Genomic DNA, 19,488 nt, shown 5'->3' with positions numbered 1-19,488 from the left:
GTGAAAGGCAGGAAGGAGAGTGGCCAGGAAGGAGAAGCAACAGACACACAGGTAAGTGGCTTCTTTTTAAAGAATTTGGGAGGGAGCGGCTAACGCCGCTTCACCACGGGGGCAGATTTTTGCCTATCTCCACGTTCACAACAGTGCACGAAGTAGGCAAATCTCCCCAAACTTTGCTGGTGGAGCGGAGTTAACCAACCAGGGTTAGAAAAGACCAACCAAAAATATTTGGTTTTAGGGAAGAGTGTAACCTCTTACTTTGCTTAAAGTTCCAATTTTCAGGTTATCTCTTAGATAATTGTTTCATGTGTGTAAGTGTTTTTTAATGATGTGACTTTAGGGCTCAGGGAAATTGAACTTAAATATTTTTACATGGCCTTTGCATTCCATAAATCATGAACGGATTCAAAACCTGAAGACAGACATCATAGATTGCACTTAGTTGAGATGGTGCAATTTTCCACTGATATTTGCAAGTCCTGACAAAATGAAAAGCACTGTTTGCACTGACTGATCAGTCCAAAAATTACCCTTTACACCTATTAATTTTTTTCTAAAAAGGTCCATTGAAGTGATTGTAAAAACGGTATTGCTGTTGTTTCATTGAAACAAATGTTATTGGCAAGCCTTGTAACAAATTTGCTCTGGCAATGATGTAGTCTATTAAATGAAGTCCCAAAGAGTGCGACTGGACTAAATTTAGCATTTTCATGTAAATGTAACAAATGCGTAAAAATTATTACATATTTATATTGTGAGTTTGATGTAAATGACTAATATCATGATTTACAGATTGCCAGATTAGATGCTCCATCACAAATGTGAAGGATATACTGTCCACTTGATTATGAGTGCATTATGGCCTATGGCACTTGTAATATGGCAACTGGGATATCTGTCACAATTGTAACAGAGAATCCGATCCCTCACACTTAAAATCAGGACCTAAGTTTATATTCCTTAATTATGTAATATTTCAGAAAGGTTACATCAAACTACACATAAAATTTAAGACCAGCATTTGGTGCTATATTTTAGTGTGAAATTCATTTTCAGCAGTGAGGACGGCAACTGCTCTAAAATATTGTGCATAAAAATCCAGCTGAGTGAACAACACCAGCTTACATTCTATCATTTGAGTTGTTCTTGCTACAAGTGGTACATCATTACACCACTTCTCACAACAAGAGTAAGGGGAAATGATCAAAATTACACAAGTTTATGCCAGCATGATGCAAATAATGATTATTTCGATGAAATAAGAGGAGAATCTAGATTTTTTTCAAATCAATTCAGACATTTTTATTCAGCAACTCCGGCCATAAAAGACAAATAAAACAATGCATGACATAAATTAATTTACCAACTTTAAAATCTACGGGGCATATTATCAACACAGGCGATAAAATTATCGCTGCTTTTATCGGCAGAAAACTGCTGCAAAAGCGGCTTTAGCGGCAGTTTTCTGCCGCAAAAGCGGCTTTAGCGGCAGTTTTCTGTCGATAAAAGCAGCGATAATTTTATCGCCTGTGTTGATAATATGCCCCTAAATTCGTTACACCAGCAGGGATAAAAATCATTGAACATCAAAGTAAAAAAATTCAGGATTACACAATAGTATGATGTAAAAAAAAAACATGCTGTTAATCACTAATATGAGAGAACTCCTTCGTGATTAGCCCTCCATGGTTCTCCTAGCTCTGATAGTAGATTTAAAAAAAGAACAAATCTTCAAGGTATTTATTAATTGCAGCTGATATAAAGCCATGTTACATCCGTAATGGTCAAGGATCTTCAACAACGGTTTAAGAAAATGCTTTCATGCATGATTAAAATAATTACAAAAATATATATAGTCCAGCAAGGACTGTTTTGAGGTGCCATCAAATGGATAGAGAGAAATGGAGTTCCCCATAGTTGCCTGCAGCCCGGCAAAAGACAAAAGCCATCTGTTACAAGGACGTCTGGAACAGGTAGGTGAAGCTTAAGTACTCTTTTATTGCGGCCTCCACTCTGGAACCTCAAACATGTCTCACTGCAAGCTTAGCAACTACCAACTCTGCCAGTCAGGCTGCCTTGTCAACGATTTAAGGCAGCCTATGGCTCGACTGTAGGAACATTCCAAGAGGTGAAAAAAGGGAGGGGGTGAGAGCGGGAAAGACCATAGGAATGAGGTAGCATGTTATAAGGGAGGTAAAGTAACTTAAGGGAATTATAACACATCTTCCCCCCATAAAACAATGTAAAAGAGATTAAAACGTTATTACATAATGAAGTCTTTATGCCATTTGGGTGAAATAGCAGGCCTACTAGTACTGCTCCTGGGAGGAGTGACCGGAACTTCAGGGCCCCCCGTGATAGTGTATCACCTTGAGTGGTGTCCTTTGAGTTAGGGCATTTAGCCAACCGGTCCATGCTCCAGTTTTGCTCATTCTTAAGGACTACAGTGTTGTTTCTGATGTCCACTATACTTCTGGGTTCATAGAACTTAGATTTATTATCCCCTGCGTGTGTGGGTTTTTTCACAGCAACCCAATCGCCTACTGACCATTCTCTATTCTTAGTTCCATGCTTTTGATCATATTGGTCTTTGTAGTTGGCTTGATGAGAAGCTATTTTGGGTTTGTCTATGTCAAAAGAGTGTGCTGTTACCTCTCCACCCCTGATCCAGTTGGGGAAGAACTTTGTACTGGGTTTTCTTCTCCTGAGTGATGACAATGGTGAAATTCCAGTGACCAGGTTGGGCATGGTATGATAAGCCCAGAACATATCCTGAATAGAACGTTCGACAGGTAGGTTGTTGATGTAAGCTAGCTGAATGTTCTCTTTTACCATCCAGTATACTCTCGAACAAGCCGTTAGCTCGAGGACAGTACAGAGCTGTTTTTGGGTGTGTTATGGCTAAGCTGGTCAGGAAGTTGGACATGGCTGACGAGGTGAATTGGACACCACTGTCCGTGACCAGGGTGGCCGGAATGCCTTCAGTGACGAAGGTATCTCGTAGGAAGTTGAACAGGGATTCTGTAGTGGTTTGGTGTACTATTTTTATGACCCAGTGGGAGGGAAAATCCGTCAGGACAAACGCAAATCTTTTAGTCATACGTCTCTTATTCATCAGGCCGATGGTGTCCAGAGCCAATTTCTCCCAAAGTTTGTCCGGAATGGAAACTGGGGAAAGCGGTGCCATTTGGATCCGTTTAGTTTTGTCACTATTGGCCCACATGGTACACTTCTTGACTTTGGTCTCGACCATAGAGTCCATGTTGGGGAACCAATAGTGCTCTCTGAGTCTATTTTTTGTAAGGGTCCTCCCTAGGTAGCCTTCATAAACCAAGTCTATTATTTTGTCCTTTAGACCTTCTGGAGGGATGATCTTGTTGTTTCTCCATATGTAATCATTGTTCAAGCTAATCTCATGTCTTATTTCCCAATATTTGTCTAGGTCTTGACTGACACTTTTAAGTGAAGCAGGCCATCCATGAAGGGTATAGTCTTCAAGACAGGACAGTGTGGCATCTTGGGTCATGTTTTCAATCCATTCATCTTGCTTTATTGTGGAGGAGTGGACCTGTATGATGGAAAATTTGGATGTTTGATTTCAAATGGTGCCCTCGAAAGGAAGTCAGCCGCCGTATTGAGGTCGCCCGCGACATATTCCACTTTGAAAACAAAGCTTTCTAGGCCTAGTGCCCATCTAGCTACTCTGGGTGTACTATTAGCTTAGACTTTGGAACTGAACATGTAGATGAGGGGCTTGTGATCGGTGCGAACCGTGAACTTTATCCCCCACTGGTAGAACTTGAAATGTTTAATCGCCCAGAAGCAGGCCAGGGCTTCTCTCTCTGTGACAGAATAGTTCCTTTCAGAGTTGTTGAGAGTGTGGGAAGCGAAAGCAACAATACGTTCTCTTCCACCAATGACTTGAGAGAGGGCTGCTCCTAGGCCTTTATTGCTGGCGTCAGTTGTCAGAATGGTCTTCCAGGAAGGGTCAAAATTACATAAATGGGGGGCATTTAAAATACTTCTTTTGATGTTGTCAAAGGCTGCTTGGTGCACTTCTAGCCATTTGAAGGGAGTATTTTTTTGTGAGTTCCCTAAGGTCGTATGAAATATCAGAAAAGTTCTCGACATATTTGGCCATATATTCTGCAAGACCCAGGAAGGATAGAAGTTCTTGTTTAGTAGTGGGTGCATTGGCTTTTTCAATAGCATCAAGGAGGCTTAACTTTGGTTTAAATCCATCCCTTGATATGGTGTGCCCTAGGTAGTCAGCGGTTCCCACCAAGATTTGTCATTTTTCTTCTTTAAGGGTAAGGCCTGCCTCTTTGAATCTCTTGAGGACCGTCCTGAGAGAGGAATCATGCTCCTTAGGTGTTGCTCCATAGATCAAGACATCGTCTTGGATGCACAAGGTTTTGGGGACCCCTTCAAGAATGTGCTGCATTATCTTTTGAAATACCGCTGCTGCCGAAGAGAGTCCAATCGGCATTCTGAGGGCATGTATGACCCCAGAGGAGTGGTAAATGCAGTTAACTCTCTGGAGTCGGGGTGTAACTCTACTGGATGGTAGGCGCTGGAAAGGTCTAGTACACTGGGTAAACAGTCAAAATATCGAGTAGAAAATAGCGAATGGACAAAATATCGAATAGACAGAATATAGACATCAAAAATATCGTTTTTAAGGTAAGTAATATAATATCGAATGTTAAAAATATAGAAAGTTAAAATATCGAAGTATATAATATAGGTTATTAAAATTATCGAATTTTTAATAATATCGAATTTTTTATAGTGTTTTTTATATTATTATATGTGTGAAAAGTGTGTATTTATGTTCTAATTTATTTTAATTAATGAATTATGTTTTTTTAATTATTGCGTAATTTAATTCTGTAGCAGGTTGTGGGTGTATAGGGGAATAGGGTGGGAAGTAATTTAATTATAATTAATTAAATATGTAAATGTATTTATTGGTATTCATTTTTAATTGATTGTTAATTAATTTATATTTGGTAATTAATTAAATTTTAATTGGCAATTAATTTTAATTAATTGATTAATTGCTAATTATGTTAATTTTACTAATTTATTTTCTGTAGCGGGTTGTGGGTTTATAGGGGAATTGGGTGGGAAGTAATTTATTTATAATTAATTAAATATGTAACATTATTTATTGGTACTTTTTTAGAATTAATTGTTAATTAATTTTTTATGGGTAAATAATTAAATTTGAATTGCCATTTAATTTTATTTAATTGATTAATTGCTAATTATGTTAATTTAACTAAGTTATTTTCTGTAGTGGGTTGTGGGTTTATAGGGGAATAGGGTGGGAAGTAATTTATTTATAATTAATTAAATATTTCAATTTATTTAATTGTATTTATTTTGAATTAATTGTTAATTAATTTTTAATTGTTCATTAATTCATTGTTAATTTATAATTCATTTGTATTAATAGGTAACTAATTGTAATAATTAATTGTAATTTGTAATTTTAATTGATTAATTATTCTATTATATTAAATTGGTAATTAATTTTAATTAATTTTTTATAGATATTAATTTATATTTTTTTAATAATATATGAAGTATTTACTTTCCCTACTGTTGCACTCTCTGGAGTGGGAATAGTAATTTTTACCCCTACGCTATCCAACGCTTTCCCTACTGTTGCACTCTTTGGAGTGGGAATAGTAATTTTAACCCCTACGCTATCCAACGCTTTCCCTACTGTTGCACTCTTTGGAGTGGGAATAGTAATTTTAACCCCTACGCTATCCAACACTTTCCATACTGTTGCACTCTTTGGAGTGTGAATAGTAATTGTTACCCCTACGCTATCCAACGCTTTCCCTACTGTTGCACTCACTGGAGTGTGAATAGTAATTTTAACCCCTACGCTATCCAACGCTTTCCCTACTCTTACACTCACTGGAGTGGGAATAGTAATTTTTACCCCTAAGCTATCCAACGCTTTCCCTACTGTTGCACCCACTGGAGTGGGAATAGTAATTTTTACCTCTACGCTATCCAACGCTTTCCCTACTGGTGCACTCACTGGAGTGGGAATAGTAATTTTTACCCCTACCCTATCCAATGCTTTCCCTACTGTTGCACCCACTGGAGTGGGAATAGTAATTTTTACCTCTACGTTATCAAACGCTTTCCCTACTGTTGCACTCACTGGAGTGGGAATAGTAATTTTTACCCCTACGCTATCCAACGCTTTCCCTACTGTTGCACTCTTTGGAGTGGGAATAGTAATTGTTACCCCTACGCTATCCAACGCTTTCCCTACTGTTGCACTCACTGGAGTGTGAATAGTAATTTTAACCCCTACGCCATCCAACGCTTTCCCTACTCTTACACTCACTGGAGTGGGAATAGTAATTTTTACCCCTAAGCTATCCAACGCTTTTCCTACTGTTGCACCCACTGGAGTGGGAATAGTAATTTTTACCTCTACGCTATCCAACGCTTTCCCTACTGGTGCACTCACTGGAGTGGGAATAGTAATTTTTACCCCTACCCTATCCAACGCTTTCCCTACTGTTGCACCCACTGGAGTGGGAATAGTAATTTTTACCTCTACGCTATCAAACGCTTTCCCTACTGTTGCACTCACTGGAGTGGGAATAGTAATTTTTACCCCTAACTATCCAACGCTTTCCCTACTGTTGCACTCACTGGAGTGTGAATAGTAATTTTAACCCCTAAGCTATCCAACGCGTTCCCTACTGTTGCACTCACTGGAGTGGGAATAGTAATTTTTACCCCTACGCTATCCAACGCTTTCCCTACTGTTGCACCCACTGGAGTGGGAATAGTAATTTTTACCCCTACGCTATCCAACGTTTTCCCTACTGTTGCACTCACTGGAGTGGGAATAGTAATTTTTACCCCTACGCTATCCAACACTTTCCCTACTGTTGCACCCACTGGAGTGGGAATAGTAATTTTTACCTCTACGCTATCCAACGCTTTCCCTACTGTTGCATTCACTGGAGTGGGTACTGTAATTTTTACCCCTACACCTATCCAACGCTTTCCCTACTGTTGCACCCACTGGAGTGGGAATAGTAATTTTTACCCCTACGCTATCCAACGCTTTCCCTACTGTTGCACTCTTTGGAGTGAGAATAGTAATTTTTACCCCTACGCTATCCAACGCTTTCCCTACTGTTGCACTCACTGGAGTGGGAATAGTAATTTTTACCCCTACGCTATCCAACGCTTTCCCTACTGTTGCACTCACTGGAGTGGGAATAGTCATTTTTACCCCTACGCTATCCAACGCTTTCCCTACTGTTGCACTCACTGGAGTGGGAATAGTAATTTGTACCCTTACGCTATCCAACGCTTTCTCTACTGTTGCACTCTTTGGAGTGGGAATAGTAATTTTTACCTCTACGCTATCCAACGCTTTCCCCTACTGTTGAACTCTTTGGAGTCGGAATAGTAATTTTTACCGCTAGGCTATCCAACGCTTTCCCTACTGTTGCACTCATTGGAGTGGGAATAGTAATTTTAACACTCTTGCTATGCTACGGTAATAATATTGTATATTTTTTAATAATATTGGGAATAGTGGGAATAGTAATTTTTACCCCTAAGCTATCCAATGCTTTCCCTACTGTTGCACCCACTGGAGTGGGAATAGTAATTTTTACCTCTACGCTATCCAACGCTTTCCCTACTGGTGCACTCACTGGAGTGGGAATAGTAATTTTTACCGCTACGCTATCCAACGCTTTCCCTACTGTTGCACTCATTGGAGTGGGAATAGTAATTTTAACACTCTTGCTATGCTACGGTAATAATATTGTATATTTTTTAATAATATTCTGTTAATATATATATATATATATATATGTTTTAACAAATACATTTTTTTTAATAACTTAAATTAATTATTTAATAATTTTAAGGTTATTTAAGTATTTTTAAGTATATTTTAGTTATTTATTTTTAATATTTGTTTAATTTTACATAAATGTGAATAAATTCGATATTTCTACAAAGTACATATTTTTAAACGATATTTTTGACTCGATATTTTTGTACTTACCTGTTTGTAGATAGGACTTCGATATTTTTGTAGTCGATATTTTGGAGTCGATATTTTAAATGCCTATATTTTTGTACTCGATCCGTACACTGAAGCAAGTGGCTTCCCCATGGACGTCTGGAACAGGTAGGTGAAGTTTAAGTACTCTTTTATTGCGGCCTCCACTCTGGAACCTCAAACACGTCTCTGTAAGCTCAGCAACTACAGCAACAACCAACTCTGCCAGTCAGGCTGCCTTGTCAACATTCCAAGGTAGCCTCAGGCTCAACTGTAGGACCATTCCAAGAGGTGGGAAAAGAGAGGGGTGAGAGAGAGAGCAGGAGAGACCATAGGAATGAGGCAGCATGTTATAAGGGAGGTAAAGTAATTTAAGGGAATTATAACACCGTCATACAGCGCTAGATCTAAATAAAAATAGTAAAGCTCTCTCCCAGTGTGTTAATTTAAGCAAGAGATAAAAGCTAGCTAATTAGAGGCGAGTGACCTATAATAAAAGATATTTTATTAAGGAGAAGGAGACTAGCAATCACTTTTGGTGATCTTATATGAAGCAGAATCTTAAAACGTTTTTTCAGTAACCAATTACTGTTTTCAATACCTATGAGTCTTGATTAATCTCTTTCAATTTTTGTATTGCCTTCCCACTTTTCTGTGAAAAAAAAAAGAATCCCTATAATCTGATGGTTTCTACCTGGCAGTTTTCCTCTGTATTTTAGTGTCCCAAAGCCTTGCAGGTAGACACCTCTCTCCCCTAAGTGTTAGCAAAACCTTCGTTAAATAACAGAGCTTTTAATTTTTATTAGAATTCATATGTGCATCGCTCATATTAAACAATCATCTGTATTTTCTAAAAAGCAAAAAGATCTTCGGAGCCAGCGTCATGGCCGGACTGGGAAGGCAAACTAGCCCAGGCAATTACATCAGACGGGGCCCTGGGGGTGGCGGCGGGGGTGGGGGTGTGCGGTGGGAAACACTCCTGTTGTGCTTTTTATTACAGGGAGGCGATTTTACAGCACTGCTGCAAAACCGGCCCCCAGTAACGAAATTGCCCCAGCTGGTAAAAAACTGACCCCCACACTTCTGGGCCACCAGGAAAACACCCAGTGCATGCTACAGCCAGTCAGGCCCTCACCAGCCTCTTTACAACATGATTCCAACTACTACATGCTTGAGGTTCACTCCATTGCCTACTTCACAAATAGGGGCCAACTGGCCTATCACATCTAGAAATGTGTGCTGGCATTGCTGAAGTGAATGTTCTAACTCCTTTCAAAAGAGCCTCATGATTTCAAATGGATACATTATTAACTTGGGATTCAAATTTGGGTCTCCTGCATACCTGCCTTATGCATTCCATTCTCATGATCCCTCTTTCTTCCGTATCCACTGGCTTTCCTATCCAGTATCTTACATTTTCCCACGTGCTCCCTAAGCTGGTGGCATAATGAAACTTGAGCGCCCCCCTGCAAAAATCAGGGAGGAGCTCCTCCCCCACTGTTCGGACCCAGTCAGGAGTTCTCAGGCAAGGGGAGCTTGGCCCCCCCACCCCGTGGAGACTATTTTTACGCCACTGCTCTAGGCCACCATTTTCAGCTGTGGGGATGGTGAATTTCCTTCCGAATGAACAAATATTATCCCAAGGAGTTTTTAATCATTCTTTTGTTGAGATGTCTTATAATCGCATTCTTTCTAAACATATCCCTCTTGGGGCCTTATTTATGAAGGACTTGCGCCGCCGGTGCGTCACTTTTAACATGGGAAAAAGTGACGCACCGGTGGCGCAAGGCTTTCATAAATAAGGCCCTTGGGGGCAGATTTATGAAGGCCTTGCGCCACCGGTGCGTCATTTTTAACATGGGAAAAAGTGACGCACCGGCGGCGCAAGGCCTTCATAAATCTGCCCCTTGGTGTTTTCTCCTTGGTCTATATTTAGTACATACTCATCTGAATAAGATAACTCCGCACCCTCATATTGAAATTGTTAAAAATCCTCTTCCTCATCGGTGTTAACATGCTTTTGTTGCACACCACTACATACACCTGCGCTCAGAACACCAAATTGGTTTTTGGCCCTCTGTGCATTTTTCATCTATATACTTTTGCTTTAACATTTTCTCTAGTTACTATAAATGATCTGTCATCATCTTCTGAATATGACCAAATCACCGCATTCTCCCCAGTGCTACCTCTTTTCAGATTTCTCATTACAGTATTTACTGCCTACTGCACTGCACCATCATTTCCTTTTGGATATTTCTTCTTATCACCACTAATGAATTTCTGCAATAGAAAATTCAATTTTTATTCCTATACTTGCTCCTTTTAAGACATATCTCTTTTCACTTTCCTAACTTCATTTCGAAATAGCAGAAAACCTCAATATCACTGTGCACATATACCAAATGTACTGATATATTTATTTCTAGAAAGCAAACTGTTGCCCTCAGGCATGGTGGTACTACAACTACAGAGGAACAGATGAGGAGGGAAGGAGAGAACACCATGGGGTCCATTAAGATGACGGGCGGACTTAGTCCGCCCGCCATCACATCGGGACTCGGGACCGCCCGCCTTAAGGGCGGGGGTCCCGACCAGGGCATTAGGATGCGCCCGCCACACAGGCGGGCGCATCCTGTATGGGTGCAATTGCGGCGGGCGGAGCAGAAATCTCCGCCCGCTGCCATGTGTAAAGTGCACGTTTTGCATTTCAAAGTGTAACATGATAGGCACCGCGCGGTGCCTGCCATGTTGCACTTTGAAATGCGGGGGGGTACCATAGGTACCCCCTATGTGCAACCCCCCAAGCCACGGACTCCCAGGGGGCCCGCAACGGGCCCCTGCAGGGAGTCTCCGCATGCCTTTCCGTGGCGGCATTGCCGCCACGGAAATGCATTGGTGTAAGCCAATTGTAATATGGCGGGCGGTGTCTAACAGACACCGCCACCATGTTACAGGTTTTCCGCCCCGGCCGCTAGGCGACCGGGGCGGAAAACAGGCGGGCGGTGTTTCGCACCGCCGCGGTCCCCTCCGCCATCCTAATATGGCAGAGGGGAATTGTGCTGATGATGTCGGGCGGATTTCCTCCGCCAGGCTGGCGGTAGCCACCGCCAGCCTGGCGGAGGAAATCCACCCGACATCATAATGGACCCCTAAGTGCCACTGAGAAGCAAGAGTCAGGCAGCCATATACAGCAAATAAAAAAACATTCTCATCTAGTGCCTATGATCGCTGATGTGGAACTTAAGGGCATATTTACAAAGAGCTAACACAATCCAGTGCTGAAAGAAAAGTTGCTGTGCTTTGTTATGTGAACAGATGGGAGCAGAACTGTGCCATGGTTAGTTTGATGTGGTGCAGTTCTGCTCTTTCACTGTCTCGGCACACTTCTGGCTGCCGTGCTCCAACACAGGCATCCTTTCACCGTAGTACAAATGTGTCTGCATTGTACTCAGCACAGTTGCTTTAAGGATTTTCTCTCTTTATGTGTGTGCTGCAGAATGCGGCATACATACAAAGAGGAAAAGATAGGAAAAATGAAAACATTTCTTCTCATTATGCCTGTTTAAACAAGGCACAGGATTTTGGCTACATAATGCTAGCATTCTCTCTAGCCAGAAAGTGAGAAAGCTCAGCTTGTTAAGTTTATGTCTGTGGCTCAAGACACTAATCTGTATAATAAAGGTATGTTTATAGTATTTTTAGACAAGGTCTGCTTTTACAGTATGGTGGATGGTGTGTCAATCTTCTCTGGCAGTGACATTCCCACCCTCTGCTGGCTTGACAGCAAACCTTCACCGATACCTTGCCAAAAATGCTTCGACCGATGCAACAAAAACTCTGAGTAAAAAGGCAGTGCAGCCAATGGCCTGCTTGCCTTCTTTTTTTTTTTTTTTTTTTTTAACAAGCAAAACGGGTTTTCTGGTGACAATACAATGGAAAAGGAGGGTGCCAAAGACATTTTTACATACTTCTTGTTCAAATCCATCATGCCTTACTCGGTGGATGAAAACAGAAATAAATTGCAATGGAAGGCACACATGAATTAAGGAAGTTCTTCATTCACTGAAAACCTGGCTTCCATGTGGAGGATGAGACACTGGCTAGGGATTTCTGATAGAAGAGCTAGCTGTGGTTCTACTGTTGGGAATTCAGTGGATTTTCCAAATCTATCTATGGCAGGGGAATCACAACTATGCAGAATGTAACATCTGTCAACTTTCAGTAGATGTTTCATTCCATGACATCTAATTGCAGTTTTCTACATGAGAACAGTGTTCATTGAGAGGATAATGAATGTTGTATTAAAGCGATTAAAATCAAACTTGTCTAAACACTGTCACAGTTCTAGTTTTGTGGTTATTTGCTGACATATTCCAATGGGGAAACAACCGTAACAATGCTGGCATCACATCGCGATGCCATTACAACGCGGTCGTTACAACGACCGCGTTGTTACCATGTAATGACATTACTCCGCAAGTCATTACATCGACTTGCAGTAGATGGCGTGCTAACATTAGAAATAGTATAGTTTACTATTCCAACACCTTCCCTACTGTTATGTAGGCTGGAGTTGGAATAGTAAATATACATTTCTAATGTCACGCGCCATCTACTGCAAGTCGTAGTAATGACTTGTGTCGTAATGGCTTTGTGTGGTAACAACGCGGTTGTTGTAATGACCGTGTTGTTATGGCACACGTTGTGATGACTCGCGTTGTAACAAGTCATATTAATTCCAATACAACCTCTAGGCCAGAGGTCTTCAAACTTTTGAGTCCGAGACCCCCTTGTAAAACCTTTTTAGGCTTAAGGACCCCCTTCCAACAAAAGTTTCTAGAAACTGGTACTCCTCATCATCAACAACTATCGACAACCATAAATGCGCCTGTTAGACCTCATCAAATCCATCCATCCATCATTCATCCACCCACCTTTTCACACATCCATCCATCATTCAACCCTTCAACCTTTTATCCATCCATACATCCATCCTTCATCCATCCACCCTTTCATCCTTCCATTCATACATCCATCCTTCACCCATCCACCCTTTCATCCTTACATCCATCCTTTACCCATCCACCCTTCCATCCATCCATCCATCATTCATCCACCGAACTTTTCACACATCCATCCATCATTCATCCATGCAACCTTTTATCCATCCATACATCCATCCTTCATCCATCCACCCTTTCATCCTTCCATCCATACATCCATCCTTCATCCATCCACCCTTTCATCCATACATCCATCCTTCATCCATCCACCCTTTCATTCTTCCATCCATACATCCATCCTTCATCCATCCACCCTTTCATCCTTACATCCATCCTTTACCCATCCACCCTTCCATCCATCTATCATTCATCCACCCACCTTTTCACACATCCATCCATTATTCATCCATGCAACCTTTTATCCATCCATACATCATTCCTTCATCCATCCACCCTTTCATTCTTCCATCCATACATCCATCCTTCATCCATCCACCCTTTCATCCTTCCATCCATCCTTTACCCATCCACCCTTCCATCCATCTGTCATTCATCCACGCACCTTTTCACACATCCATCCATCATTCATCCATGCAACGTTTTATACATCCATACATCCATCCTTCATCCATCCGCCCTTTCATCCTTCCATCCATACATCTATCCTTCATCCATCCACCCTTTCATCCATACATCCATCCTTCATCCATCCACCCTTTCATCCTTCCATCCATACATCCATCCTTCATCCACCCACCTTTTCACACATCCATCCATCATTCATCCATGCAACCTTTTATCCATCCATACATCCATCCTTCATCCATCCACCCTTTCATCCTTCCATCCATACATCCATCCTTCATCCATCCACCCTTTCATCCATACATCCATCCTTCATCCATCCACCCTTTCATTCTTCCATCCATACATCCATCCTTCATCCATCCACCCTTTCATCCTTTCATCCTTACATCCATCCTTTACCCATCCACCCTTCCATCCATCTATCATTCATCCACCCACCTTTTCACACATCCATCCATCATTCATCCATGCAACCTTTTATCCATCCATACATCCATCTTTCATCCATCCCCCCTTTCATTCTTCCATCCATACATCCATCCTTCATCCATCCACCCTTTCATCCTTCCATCCATCCTTTACCCATCCACCCTTCCATCCATCCATCATTCATCCACTCACCTTTTCACACATCCATCCATCATTCATCCATGCAACCTTTGATACATCCATACATCCATCCTTCATCCATCCGCCCTTTCATCCTTCCATCCATACATCTATCCTTCATCCATCCACCCTTTCATCCTTACATCCATACATCCATCCTTCATCCATCCACCCTTTCATCCTTACATCCATCCTTTACCCATCCACCCTTCCATCCATCCATCATTCATCCGCCCACCTTTTCACACATCCATCCTCAATAATCTATGCAACCTTTTATCCATCCATACATCCATCCACCCTTTCATCCTTCCATCCATACATCCATCCTTTATCCATCCACCCTTTCATCCATACATCCATCCTTCATCCATCCACCCTTTCATTCTTCCATCCATATATCCATCCTTCATCCATCCACCCTTTCATCCTTACATCCATCCTTTACCCATCCATCCACCCTTCCATCCATCTATCATTCATCCACCCACCTTTTCACACATCCATCCATCATTCATCCATGCAACCTTTTATCCATCCATACATCCATCCTTCATCCATCCATCCATCATTCATCCACTTACCTTTTCACACATGCATCCATCATTCATCCATGCAACCTTTGATACATCCATACATCCATCCTTCATCCATCCGCCCTTTCATCCTTCCATCCATACATCTATCCTTCATCCATCCACCCTTTCATCCTTACATCCATACATCCATCCTTCATCCATCCACCCTTTCATCCATACATCCATCCTTCATCCATCCACCCTTTCATCCTTACATCCATACATCCATCCTTCATCCATCCACCCTTTCATCCTTACATCCATACATCCATCCTTCATCCATCCACCCTTTCATCCTTACATCCATCCTTTACCCATCCACCCTTCCATCCATCCATCATTCATCCGCTCACCTTTTCACACATCCATCCTCATTAATCCATGCAACCTTTTATCCATCCATACATCCATCCTTCATCCATCCACCCTTTCATCCTTCCATCCATACATCCATCCTTCATCCATCCACCCTTTCATCCATCCATCCATCCTTCACCCATCTACCATTTCATCCTTCCTTCCATCCATCCATCCATTCATCCTTCATCCATCCACCCTTTCATCCATCCATCCATCCATTCATCATTCATCCACCCACCTTTTCACATATCCATCCATCCATCCTTCATCCATCCACCCTTTCATCCTTACATCCATACATTCATCCTTCATCCATCCACCCTTTCATCCATCCATTCACCCATCATTCATCCACCCACCTTTTCATCCATCCATCCATCATGATCCATGCAACCTTTTATCGATTCATACATCCATCCTTCATCCATCCACCCTTCCATCCATTCATCCACCCACCTTTTCTGTGCCTCTGGGGGAGCGGAGGGGGTGTCAGTATCTCTCTTCGTCTTCTTTCTCTCTCATGGGAGGGCATCTCTGTGCCTCCCTGCTCGGGGCTGGGGGCGGACAGGCTGTAACAACATCTCACCTGAAGAACAGACTCTCAGGCACATTTCTCCTGCACAGGCGCCAGGTATGAGGGTTCGTGCCTTGTGCTTTACAGGCAGGACCCACAGCTCCAGGCGCGCAACGTCCATTGAACTCAAAGGGCTACAGCCTCCTCGCCCAGCCACCCTCCCCTGCCCCCCATCCCTTCCCCTCCTCGTGTATGTGAGCCAGGCTTAAACACCTTCAGGGACTCACACAAAGCCGCACCCGAGTACTTCACAGGTCTTTAAAAGACCTTTTACTTGTTAATGAGGCTTTGTTGTTTTTCACCCCTCGGTGTGAATTAGGCCTCCGCCTTGAGCACCCTCAATCAGCCCGACGCCACTAAGGCAAACTGACAATCTGCGACCCCCTTCCCAGGGCTCCACGACCCCCCTGGGGGTCGCGCCCCACAGATTGAAGACCCCTGCTCTAGGCATATCTTTACCTTTAAGTTACAACAAGGACTATCAAATATAGACAGCGAAAAAACAGTTTAAGACCTTCGAAATGAAGGTTATACTCTAGTGTAAAGTGTCTCAAAATGCACAAGTTCAATTAGTTTCAGAGGGCAGATCAGAGCAATATATCAAAGGCATAGAAGGAATCAAAAGTTACTAGGTAAAATCCGCAAATCAATGCACACAATCAACCCGGATATGAACTTTCAAAAAATGAGTTCATCACTTAAGTCACAATAATATCCGAGGCACTTAATATAGGTGTTTAATTGCTTTAATATTGGTTGCTAAACATTTGTCTTAACTTGCAAATACTATTTTTGCAATCATCAAAGAATTTTATGTACCAAGCTAGGTACCTATAGGACAGTTTGTGAAATTCCTATTCGGAGTCCGTTGTAAACAGAGAGTTTGCGACCGTACAGTAGATTACTACATCTAGCCCCAGACTCTACAAAAGCTAATAGACCACATATAATTAATTAATTAACTAGGTGAACACATATCTTTCTAATGCCTTTTATATTCTTTCTTACAGACTCTGCTGATTGCTTAAAGTGCCCTTGGGATCGGTGGCCAAATGCCCAACAGGATTTATGCATTCCAAAGAGCACAGAGTATCTCGCCTATCAAGACACTCTTGCAGTCATCTTGGCAGTCATCTGCATTTTTTGTTCACTGATTCCTTCTGCAATGTTGTGTCTCTTTGTCCATAACAGAAACACTCCAATTGTGAAGGCCAACAACCGTTCACTCAGCTTTCTTTTACTCGTGTCACTTTCTTTGTGTTTTCTCTGCTCTTTGGCTTTCGTTGGATTTCCCACTCCAGAGAAATGCCTTCTGCGACAGGTTGCCTTTGGGATCATTTTTGCTCTTTGTATATCCTGCATCTTGGCTAAGACCATCATGGTGGTCATTGCCTTTAATGCTACTAAACCTAACAGTAACTTAAGGAGATGGGTTGGACCACAATTATCATATGTGGTCACCATTTGTGGCACACTCATTCAGATTTTCATCTGTGTATCTTGGCTGAGTCTCTCCCCTCCTTTCTCACAAAATAATATACTCACACATCCTGGAACAATAATCATTGAATGCAATGAGGGATCGCCTGTTGCTTTCTGGTTCATGCTGGGCTATCTTGGGTCCCTGGCTACTGTTAGTTTTATAGTGGCCTTCTTAGCCAGGAAGCTCCCAGACAGCTTCAATGAGGCAAAATTCATCACCTTCAGCATGCTCGCCTTCCTTAGTGTCTGGCTCTCATTTATTCCAGCCTATCTCAGCACTAAGGGCAAGTACATGGTGGCCATGGAGATTTTCGCTATCCTGTCATCAGGTTCTGCCCTGGTTTTCTGTATATTTTTGCCAAAATGCTACATAATCTTACTAAGGCCGGAAATGAACACTAAGGAATACCTCATGGGCAGAGAAAAAGGACAAAGCAATTAACATAAAATGCCTTAAATGTCTCCTCTTTAATACTCTGCAATGTATTCCTCAGTTCTCCTTTTATAATAATTAATTGTATTGTCTTTTGTGCATGGATTCCAGTGTTGTGATGTATTATTGTCACATCATCAGAAAGACATTATTTGTCCTGTGTTTTATATCAGGGTTAATAGGGATCAAACATGATTTGGATATATTTAAAAATAAAATGAAACAGAAATGAATGTTTGATGTGCATGTGTATGTAAAACACATACCAAAGGTTTGATACAGAACGTGAATGAAAAGTATCAACGTTAATATAAAGATCTATCTAGGTTCATATCTGCCATTAACAAACAAAACTCATTACTAGAATGAACACCAGTTTTTGCTTGGCTAGAAAACAGCAAGCTAGACTAATTGTCTCTGTTAGGTTTCTCCCGTGAGTAGCTCATGTGCTATTGGTAGTTCTCCAGCTATCTGTATGTGTTTCTCCTGCGTGCAGTTCAGCCTACCTTACTAAATTAGAAGTTATTGCTTGGTTGAATTAATGTATGTAGATTTAAAATTGAGAATGTGTCTTCAAGAAGAAACACCTATGCTGATGTATGGAAAGAAAATTTTACAGAATTTTTAAAATCTACATAAAGCTGATATTTGAGTGATAGATGATGACGTGAAACTGGGAAGATTTATTACTAACTAGCGGCACCCGGCCATGCGTTGCTGTGGCTCAAACTGGTTAAATGGAAGAGAAAGAAAAGAGTAAGCGCACGTTTCTAATTTGCTTAATCTCACAATGCTTGTGGGTATACAATATGTTTTTGTGACTATTGTCTCTATGCGTCCCTTATAGTTGTTGTGCAGCAAGCAAATCGATAGGGTCTGTTCGTCCTTTCGATTAAAAAAAAGGGGCGTATTGTACACGCGCTTATTCAAATCCAATGTTGTGTATATATCGACATGTGCTAATGTTGAAAATTGAACCAACTCCTCCCTCCACCGACTTCCCGGTCTGCCATCCTGACCCCAACTGTCCATCCTAATATATGTAGACTATTGTCTCCAGGCATCCTTTCTTAATGTTGCAAAGTGAACCAACTCACCCCATCCCTCCACCGACTTCCCGGTCTGCCATCCTGACACCAACTGTCCATCCTAATATATGTAGACTATTGTCTCTATGAGTCCCTTGTAGTTGTTGCGCAGCAACCAAATGGATAGGATCTGTTCTGCCTTTCGATTAAAAACACGTGCATATTGGACCCACGTGTGTTCGAATCCAACATTGTGTATCTAATATCTTTAATTTGACAATGCTTGTGGGTATACAATATGTTTTTGTGACTATTGTCTCTATGTGTGCCTTGTAGTTGCTGCGCTGCAAGCAAATCAATAGGGTCTGTTCGGCCTTTCGATTAAAAACTTGCGCGTATTGTACACGCACGTATTCAAATCCAACGTTGTGTATATATAAACATGTGCTAATGTTGCAAAGTAAACCAACTCCTCCCTCCACCCACTTCCTGGTCTGCTATCCTGACACCAACTGTCCATCCTAATATATGTAGACTATTGTCTCTATGAGTCCCTTGTAGTTGATCCACTGCAACCAAATCGATAGGGTCTATTCAGCCTTTCGATTAAAAACACGTGCCTATTGGACAAGCGCGAATTCAAATCCAACGTTGTGTATATAGAAACACGCGCTTAATCGAATCCAACGTTGTGTCAAAATTTCAAGGCAATCAGTGAAGAACTTTCGGAGATTTAAGATTTTGAACAAATGAACATTGACA

The 19,488-nt window shown here is 41.5% G+C and overlaps 1 protein-coding gene across 1 annotated transcript in view; it reads left to right on the top strand.

Moving 5' to 3' along the window:
- Positions 1-17,707, top strand: part of LOC144797932 (extracellular calcium-sensing receptor-like) — a 126,696-nt gene extending 108,989 nt beyond the window's left edge. The window contains exon 6 of the mRNA XM_078668734.1: positions 16,794-17,707. Coding sequence (XP_078524860.1) covers positions 16,794-17,707 — 914 coding nt within the window. The remainder of the gene's footprint in view (positions 1-16,793) is intronic.
- Positions 17,708-19,488: the final 1,781 nt, after the last annotated feature.

The sequence above is a fragment of the Lissotriton helveticus genome, chromosome 12 (assembly GCF_964261635.1).
Source record: "Lissotriton helveticus chromosome 12, aLisHel1.1, whole genome shotgun sequence".
Lineage (NCBI taxonomy): Eukaryota > Metazoa > Chordata > Amphibia > Caudata > Salamandridae > Lissotriton > Lissotriton helveticus.
The sequence above is the reverse complement of the archived record's forward strand: the minus strand, read 5'-3'. Positions and strand labels throughout refer to the sequence as shown.